This window comes from Poecilia reticulata, linkage group LG8 (assembly GCF_000633615.1).
Source record: "Poecilia reticulata strain Guanapo linkage group LG8, Guppy_female_1.0+MT, whole genome shotgun sequence".
NCBI classification, from domain to species: domain Eukaryota; kingdom Metazoa; phylum Chordata; class Actinopteri; order Cyprinodontiformes; family Poeciliidae; genus Poecilia; species Poecilia reticulata.
Genome location: NC_024338.1, coordinates 21729019 through 21738999, shown reverse-complemented (window position 1 = coordinate 21738999; position 9981 = coordinate 21729019). Strand labels below are relative to the sequence as shown.

The window sequence follows — 9981 nt, the reverse complement described above, 5'->3', positions numbered from 1 at the left end:
TATATATATATATATATACACTGAATACATGTATTTTGAATTTAAGGTTAGATTTTTCAAAGTGAGATTATGCAGCTCCAATAAAAGGTGAAAGTATGGAAATGTTTTTATACTTTCAACAAGGACACTCTTCCAACAGGAAGAAAATCTCTGCATTGTACTTTACTAAAGCTACGACTGTGGATATCCATTCCGATGAACACAGAACCCACAGCCTGCTTCTGAATAGTGACCTTGTGCGCACTGAAAGAGATTGTATTCACCACATTAGCAAACTGCACTCACATGTTGCATGCTAGTGTGTGATAAAGTAAAGATAAAGTAGTAGAAGGCTAACCCAGGTTATGTTCAACTGGACGCTTGTTAAAAGCAGAATTCTAAGCGTTTAATCAGGTTAGTGACCCAATCTTTATTGATCAAATATCTCGCATTAATATCAATCATTTTATACACTATATATATTTTCTAATTGTCCGGTGTGCTCAAGAATGCCAGTGATGGTGAACAAACACTGAAGCCTCTCTCGTCTCCAATAGCATCACTTCAAAAATAAAATCTCAGTCGGTGAAAACTATAATCTGCAGAATATGAGTTTGGACTGGCCAAATTCTGGTTTAAGAATATATTCTGAAACAGTTTAGCTCAAAACAGTTTTACTGAATGTTTTGGACCACTGAGAAGTAATAATAATAATAATAAAAAACATAAGACTCATCTTCCACTCACACCATAGTCTATTACATAAAGTGACTCACAAAAAAAAAAGTAAGGTAAAGAGCTGTAATTTTTCACATTATGTCATGTTACAACCAGAAACTCCAACTTATTCAATTGGGATTTCAGATGAATGGCATTATTGGGAAGTGGAAGGAAAGGATGTGTGGCTTTAAACAATTTTTCTTTTTCGTTTTTATTCATTTGCATTTGTGTTCGGCCCCATTTAGTCACGCTCCCTCAAATAAAAATCACTGGAACCAACTTGTCTTCAGAAGTCATCTAATCCGTAAATTAATTTGATCTAAAAGTGATTTATTCTGTAAATATGTATGTACATGTACATGTACATGTGAAAAGGGAAAATAGTGGAACTACCACCTTTGATTTGTAAAAAAAAAAACAAAAAAACATGTGGATACTGAACTAGGAAAATAACTGTTTATTAAAAACCAGGAACTATTAAACCTAACTTAGGTGGAGCTAAATACAGAGCAGTCCTGAGTGAAACATTGTTAGAGGTCAATAAAATACTTGAGTAGGGCACATGTTCACTTTCTAGCAGGACAATGTCCCTAAATACAGGACGTCAATGTAGTGTTTATCTTAAAACATATTCATCAGCTAAAACAACACAAAACATTTGCCCAGACTTGAAAATTGCCGGACACAGAGACTTACTCTCCTGACTTAATGAGCTTTAATCAAGAAGAATGGGTAAAAGTTTCTGATATGCAAGCATGCAGAGACAAAATCAATAAGACTTTCAGATGTGACTGCATTGAACAGTGACTCCATAAATGACTGACTCAGAATAGAATAGAAATGCAAGCAAACGTTTCTTGTTTTTATTTCCTCAGAATTTGTTTGTTTCTCTGTGTATTTTTTTCTTCCACTTTGCAGTTATGCACAATTTTGGTTGTAGCATGAAAGAATGATAAATAGCTTTGCAAGGCCATGACAACTGAATCAAATCTTTATTTTTTTGTTTTTCCCCACTCATCTCGACTTAAAACATTGCTATGCACAAAAAGATTGGTTGTTATAGCATTTAGGTGCAGATTTGTGCTGATATCTTAACTAGTTTCTATCCCCTAAAAGCTGGAACCAAAAATTTACCAACAGCTCCGTTACCCAAGTTATTACCCAAATGATTAACAGGAATAGCAGCCAAAACGTCTGCTATGTTTCTGAGTCTGCCAGTCAAAGCCCGTTTGGAGGAAATATCTCTTTTCTACCAGAGTCGAGAGGCATCTCAGGGTCTTACACATGAGGAAGGGAAGGAAGGGAAGGAAGGGACGTAGGAAATTCACAGACGAAAATTTTTACCGGATAAAAATTTTCCGGGATGCATGCGAAAATTGCAAATCAAATTAGGCTAAAATTATTATTATTATTATTATTATAATCCAATTTGTGCAAGTGTCATTAAAGCTTATCAAGCATAACTGGTCATACTAATTTGAGTGAAAGTTTGAAATTTTGTATTTTGCTAACGGTGATAATTTTGACTCACTGCCTTAGGTTTGGCATGCAGGGTTAGGAAGGGACAGGATTGGCTGCAGTCATGCGGTTACATGCGTCAGATTGGCATAGCCCACAGCCTGCTGCAGTGATTAATCACATTTGGTGTGAGCTAGCCAGTCTTATAAGCTCTCCCTTATTCCAGCTGTTGTTTTTGATAATCATTGCCCTATTTTTATTATCTTTTTTATATATGTCTTTTTTTTTCTTTCAAGCTCTGAAAGCAGGCAGTGCTCAGAAAAATAGACTACCGACCAGCCCCTCCATTCTCCTTACTCCTGCGCTTTTTATCTATCATTTTGAGCCTCTTCTCCTCCCGTAACCGGGCCTCCTCCTCCTCCTGGTCCTGCCGGCACTTGTGGAAGTTTTCCACCACGACACCGACGAACATGTTGAGGACAAAGAAGCTGACGATGAGCAGAAAGGAGATGAAGTAGAGCAGCATCCAGGGGTTGTGGTTCCTCACAGGCTGAAGACGAGGAGAAAAAAACAAACTCTTAAATTACATTTTTTTGAAAAAAAAAAAAAAAGCTGAAAAGATATTTTCTCTTACTTTTTTTTTTTTTTTTTAACTTTCAGACAGTTGTTATGATGCATAGCAACGAGGTATTACTTTTTTCAACAGGGAGCAGCTGATTAGCATCTCAAAATCACAAATAATTCTAACGACTTTTCAAACATGCATCCAGACAGTGATTTGAAGAGGAGTGGCAAAGGAATATGAGTTGGATTAGCGCTCACCAATAACAGATCATTTCCCATTGGGATAAATGCTACACTCTACTGCCTGGGTATTACAAAAAAATTTGCTTATTTCTTGTCAGATGACTACGACTCAAGTGAGGCTGAAGCAGGTCATTCAGTCCTGTGGATACAATGCAAATACTTGCCTGCTGATTCACCCCGACTGCATCCAGTCCATCATACATGATGTTGACCCAACCATCCTTACACGACAGCACAAACAAAGACATCAAAGCCTGGAAACAGAAAGGTGGTTGTACTTTAACAGACCTGCATTACCTTCCCTTTGATGGTGCGGCTTAATGTGACTTTTATGTCAAAAGGAATTGAGAAGCCATATAGTGTTGTACAACGATAGACATTTATAGAAGAAGAAAAAAACTCTGTTAGAAATAGCGTACAGTTTAAAAAAGAATTAAAAAATGGCTTTTAATATTGTTTAACTTTATATAATCACAGATTCATTTGATTCATCCACACCTGAATCAAGTTGTCGAAATTGTACTTCCTTCGTATCCACTTGTAGTTGGCGAGTTCACAGTCTGACCTGTTGGTGACGTTTTTTGTGTCCAGACCTTCACAGTGGTAAAACTTCCCTTTAAACAACTAAAAAAAAAGAAACAAGCAAATAAAAATGATTAAAAAAAAGTTATCTTCAGGGTTATTTGACTTTCATTAAGCTGTGACCTCAGGTGTGTTCAGCAAATAATGGCAGCAATAACATGATGTTTCAAAGTAGTGCAATGTTCCAGTAGAATTTCAGTGCTTGTGAAACAAATGGGTCATGTCGCCCCCAACACTTACTCTAGTTGTGCATTTTCTTCCAAACTCGCACCTTCGAAGAAGAAAAACACCAATATCTTCTTTTTGGATATTTTAGATGCTTTTCAATTGCCCATCGCTACAGTCACACACGCACTGCTGAGCATTGACATTTGCACAACAATAGGTAGAACAGCTCAGGAGAGAGGCGCAGAAAGAGATGCATCCTATGTGAGGTAATTGATGTAGTGCGAGTTTGTGCGTCTGAGTAGTGGGACAATAATCACCTGGACCCCCAAGATTCCAAACACAATGAAGAAGGCGCAGCAGATCAATACAATGTTCCCAATAGGTCTTAGAGAGGTGATGAGTGTCTCCACGACCAGCTTCAGTCCTGGGGCGCGACTGATCACCCTGGAACACACAGTCATGCACTCAGATACGGACAAGTTGAGTAGGCTTAACAGCAGTTCCTATAAATGAATATTGAAGTGATAGAAATAGAATTAAAACGATGCAATGACCTGGTTTTGTGTAGACCCTAAGGATAGAAGTTAAAGTCATTCTTCTTTGGAAGAAGTCGATCAGTATTTCTTGACATGACAATATTTACAATCTCTGCCCTGTGAAAGTTCCTCAAATCTGCCAGATTGTGTGGATGGAAATCACTTTTGCACAACCCTCTTCACGTGAGCATACAGACGTTCTGCCAGGTTTAGTTTTCTTTCAGTTTTTTTTTCAATAAAGACGCATATTATATTCATTTTACGATTGAGATACTCTGGTGCTACAAAAAAAAAAAAAAAGAAAAGAAAAATTCTGTGCAACTTTGGCTTTCTATCAGACACCAAAACTGTCAGTTTTGACACTGTATTTGACCATCTCTCTCCCTTTGAGATGCAGTGTTGTTTTGGTGAGCCAAATACAGTTTTTGGACATCTTGGAAGATTTCTTCAAAAGAAACTACTATTATCCTGAAATACGACAACTTCAGTGCTACAGATACGGGACACTGTTTGGTTCTCTTAGAAGCTACTGCAACCCATTTTTGTTTTGGATCTTTGATCAGTTTCAAAGGAAAGTCTGATTTTTGTAATGTCACTGTTCTTCTGTCCCACTTTACCATGGCGCATATTAAACACACTGTATTTTCCTTGCACACTTTGCCTGACTAATATGTTTGTACAGTGGCATCCATTGCTAATTCTCTGCAAATTTCTGACTAAAGAATGTGAGTCATAGATTAGCATTGTTTGTTAGACTAATAGCTCATGGGGCCAGTAGTATTATTTATGTATCTTTTGGACCTCAAAAGGTTGGTATTTCAACAAGACCTTGAACGCTTTTCACATTCTACGCACAAATAAACACACTGCGTACCTCAGAGGGCGAAGGGTGCGTAGAAGACGAAGGACTCTGAGAATCCCCAGGATCCTGTTGGTGCCGGTATAGGCCAGAGAAACTAGAATGTCCACCAGAGACACAAATACCAACACTCCATCCAAAACGTTCCAACTGGACTGAAGGTAGGTTTGATTCCCAAAGCAGAAACCAAGAGCGACGACCTGAGGGAACAGTTAAAGCAGCAGGAAGTTACTGCAGCACAATTTAAGCCCTCTAGGTGTCTGAGGTTAAAAAATGTCAAGCAAATATAAGTGAAGATGCTGTTGTTTACCTTGATGGCCATCTCTGCTAGGAAGATCACAGTGAAAATATAGTTGGACACACTTAGAAATACTCGCTCCTAAATAGAAAAAAACAAACAACAAAAGCAGTAAGAAGACAATGTTTAAACAAAGTACAGCTAAGTTAATCCCAATAACCAAAACGAGATGCTTGTAATGATGACACATTCTGCTCTAAAAGCAGCAGGAGTTCCCTTTATATGTGTCAGCTTGTAAAAAAAGCTTGCACATTTAGAAGACATGCAATGTTTATAAAATGTTCATTTTGGCAAAGGCAGACACTTTCTCTCTTTCAGAGGGTAGGAAATGTAACAAATAAGCTAAAACTGCTAATTCAGGGGTTTTATGAAAAAATATTTATATATTTATATATAATATAAAAAAAAGAAATTCTCTACTGACACATGCCATGCCTTTTTTTATGTAATCTATTTTTTTTTCTTAGAAATAACATCTACTGTGGCACCTGGATTTGTATATAAAGGTTTAGATGCAGAGTAGGACTTTTTTAAACTTTTGCTTTTTATTTTTTTTGTAGTTGGTAGTGACATGAAAAGATGGACCTGAAAAAAATAGTTTTACTTGAGTGACTTCACCCCTGCTAACAGATTTATTTGTCAGGTGGTAAAAATAAAACCTACATTTGAAATCAAAACAACTTCTTTTTTTGTTTTATATCTCAACTTTAATGTCTTTAAGTATGAGAAAAGTGAGGCTCATAGAAAAGTGTGTGAAATTCCCGGTCTGATAAAGACAAGTGGACTGTGTGTGGACAAAAGTGATTATGTAAGCCATGTTTGTCCTGACTCACCGTGCTGTGAGGCAGTATATCAGGCCTCTCCAGAGCGATAGTGATGCAGTTGAGGAAGATGAAAACCAGAACCACATGGTCGAACAATTTGTGAGTGATCACAGCTTGGCACCACACACGGACTCTAAACAGATACAGAGAGCGATATATAAAAATACCTGCTGCGGCTCTGAGCTATGAACCAAACGTTTAGAAGAATGACAGCAGGAAACTTCACCTAAGCTGAACAAGAATTTGAAATGAAAACGACAAAGCCAACAACTTTCTGAGAAAAATACAGATTCTTTCATTTGCGTAAAAACTCAAAATTAACAGTGACTGGAATCAGACGATCATCTGGTTCGACCTTGAAAAATAATCAGTTGCTCTGAAGCTGAAAAATGAAATGTTTTCTCTAATAATTTTACTAAAAGATCGACTTTTCAGATATTTATTGTTAACAAGTTCCTGTGTCAGGAGTTTACTATTGAGTTAAGAGAAGCAGAAAAATTGAAGAAAAAAGCTTCAAGCTGAGACTGGTTTGCCTCTTTTAAGTCTATAACAGATTTTTAGCAGATAACAGGAAGGTTAAAAGGTCTAAAGCAACGTTTGTCAACAAATACAGCCTGCTGTTTCCATAATGTCACTTTAAGTATGCTAATCAGAAATGTTATATTTCTAGATTTAGAAGCATCTTGACATTTAAAATGACTTCTCTGTCAAATGTTAACTATATTCCTAAAATAAAATAAAAAAAACATGACAGTAAAGGTAGAATCACTTTCAGTGTGTTTCGACTTCTTTTTTTCAAAACGGTTCTTAAAAATGAATGAGAAATTACTTAAGTTGGTTTCTGCAAGTCAAAGATTTATAAAAATGAATTATTGGAGATTTGCCACAAAAGCTCTGACTGGTGCTTTGCTTGCACCAACTGATTCAGGTGGTCTTGAGGTTTAAAAATACATTTTCCATCATGGCATTTGCAGTTTAAACTCCTAACATGGCGCACGATATCTACACTGGTACGAAGTGGAGAACAGTACCGCAGCTATCGGTGCAAGTTGTCACAACACTTGTGGTGATAGCTTAGGTTGGCTTAAAGCAACATCTTCCTTTTTATGGTGACATTGTTCCAACCCAAATGTTTTCAACAAGTGATGACAATAAGCAAGCATTTTTGTGGTGGAAGCAGTCAGGTGCAGATCGTACAGCAGAGACAGATATTCTTAGTTTATTAAGTGGGTCTTATTGTTCTGCCGTTGTTGCTGCATAAAGGTCAGAATAACCAGTATGGACAAATGCTTAGCCCACCGCAATACATGATTTTAGTACAACAAATTATTGTATGTGGAAATAATGAAATCATGTACATATATGAAATGTAAGCCACAATCGAGGCTCATCAACATTATCATTCCGTTAGATCACAAAATTGGAACATGCCTCCACGAATTGCACAATTACATTTCAATTATTGCTACTTGGAAATAAGTTAGAGCTTGAAAAATTAAACAAATGTAATTTAGAAATCATGCAGTGGGAGAATGATGCATGTGTGTGTAGGTCTTACGGGCTCTCCGGTGCAAACAAATAGAGCGTCCAGCTCTCGTGATCCTTACACCAGCGGGGCTTCATGTTGTGGAGCTCCCTCCTGACCCAGTAGCAGAAAGGACTCTGCAGCAATGAGAGGACACACACACACATACACACATATAAATGTAATTGTCAGCAAGCCACCAGCATCATCTTTGTTATTGACTCTTGCATGGTGTAAACCACAGCTACAATCCCTATTAAACTGCAGTTTGCGTTGTGATGGCAAAACGTAAAATTTTTACTACTACCACATGTTTACTGCCCACTGTTCAATTTTTTTTAATCTAATTCAGAAGGCAGCAAGCAAACTGCTTATTAAACAAGCTCCTTTAGCAGCACGGTGATTGAGCTCCAACAAAGGCTTTTATTGATTAATCTTCATTTTAGAGTATTGTGTAACAGCCTATTGTTTTGTCAACACAAGGAATCTGAAAAGGAATCTGAAATTACAAACAATCAGGAGACATTCTGTGTCTTGCCATGGAAGACTTCTGTCCAATCACATTTTTGTCTGAAGTTACAATAAATCAGCACAATCGGATCAAACATTTGTTTTCTTAAGTGAATTTGTCTTGCATTTCTAAAATGTTAAATACATAGATTATGCTGTCGTTTGTGATGTTTTGATTTAGAACTGTGGTGATACAGCTGAACGTGTTTTCTGGTGATTTGTGGATAGATTTTCTAAAATGTAAACAGTTTCAAATAAAATCTCCGCATGTGGTTGAGCCTTCACTTCGACCTGACTTAGACACACCGCAGACAAGAGATTGAATCGTTGTGCATAACTAGCGCTGTGTCAAAAAAATAAAAGATGAAAAACTTGACTTTCGACTTGTTTGAGCTATCAACTGGCCCGGGTTTCACTGTTCTGAAAAGTTCTCCTTGTTTGCACCAAATGTTCATCTAACTTTTGTGTAATGTTCTTGAAATACTTTGGTTTTTTTCAGTCCACTGCGATTAATCTCTTAACAGGATTCAGAGAGTCGTTCCAACTATCTAGTCCCAATATAATCCAAAGATGAAGCAGAACTTTTTTCTTATGTGCTGTCTAACAACTTTTATTTGATTGGTTTGACTTTTAAAGTGGTCATTTTTAATGCAGATTAGCAGAAATGTAATTCCAGCTCTGTTTCCCTGGGACTTTTGATGTTTTTTTTTCAACAGGCGCTGTTACAGTGGAGGAAGCAGCAGCATTTTTCATCCTTGGAGCAAAGCAGACTTTAAGTGATGGTTTAAAGTCTGCTCCATAATAAAGTATTTGCTCTGTTTCTCGTAACTGTTTCTCTTGTAAGAGCTACAAGAGAAACATTTGGTGAACTGATGGTTCTGAAAGCTTGAAAACCTCTATTGCATTAAATACAGATTTTAGAATCAGGATGAGGTCAAAACAAGCTCTCCTCAAACCTCCTGAGTGTCCAGCAAGTCAGATGAGGAGGAAGCTGGACAGACTGAAATGGTAGGTTCCGCCTTGGATGACTGCAGTTGTGGGACGCATCAAAGATGGTCTGAGTACAGAGAGCTAATTGACCACTTTGTGGCACGGTGTGGGAACAATCATCTCATCTTGTAAGTGAACAAAACAAATGAGATAATTGTAGATTTCATGAGAAACAGGAATGAGTCATGCAGTATTTATCATGGAAAAGAAGTGGAGGTGATGAAAGAGTACAAATACATTGGTGTTCGTGGAGACAACAGGCTGGACTGGAGACGCTACGGTGAAGCCATATACAAGAAGGGACAGAGCAGATTGTACTTAAGGAAACTTAAGGAAACAGAAACTACGAGTCTGCAGTGGAGAGAGAAATCTCCTCTGCAGTCAGCTGCTGGAGTAGCGGCATTAGACTAAGGGACTTTTAACAATCTGATTTAAAAAGTGGGCTCCGGAAGCCCTGAAGAAGATTGTACCTAGAAAGATACTTTACAGAAGGAAGGACATATTGGACCACTGTGAGCATGCTCTTTACAAGACTGTTCTACAACAGTGAAAATCCTAGAATATCCTCCTGCTCCCGTCTTTTATTATCTACTCTTTGAAGAAATTAGGACAGCTTGAGTTACAACAACATTTTTTCTGCCTTCATGAATATTACGATATTTTTTAATTGATTTGAACTTAACTAAACTGAATAAGCTGCTTAATCATTTATAAGTATATATATA

General features: G+C 37.3%; 1 protein-coding gene across 3 annotated transcripts in view; it reads right to left on the bottom strand.

Annotated features, from left to right (window-relative positions):
- cacna1ha (calcium channel, voltage-dependent, T type, alpha 1H subunit a) overlaps window positions 1-9981 on the bottom strand; it is a 150741-nt gene that overhangs the window by 19473 nt on the left and 121287 nt on the right. For 2 of the 3 annotated variants that reach the window (XM_017306279.1, XM_008416667.2), the window contains exons 20-27: window positions 7790-7893; window positions 6241-6364; window positions 5420-5488; window positions 5125-5309; window positions 4032-4158; window positions 3463-3588; window positions 3129-3218; window positions 2494-2707 (exon numbers count right to left, since the gene is read on the bottom strand). In XM_017306279.1, the coding sequence (XP_017161768.1) occupies window positions 2494-2707; window positions 3129-3218; window positions 3463-3588; window positions 4032-4158; window positions 5125-5309; window positions 5420-5488; window positions 6241-6364; window positions 7790-7893 (1039 nt within the window). The remainder of the gene's footprint in view (window positions 1-2493; window positions 2708-3128; window positions 3219-3462; window positions 3589-4031; window positions 4159-5124; window positions 5310-5419; window positions 5489-6240; window positions 6365-7789; window positions 7894-9981) is intronic. The other variant, XM_008416668.2, reaches the window with a different exon arrangement.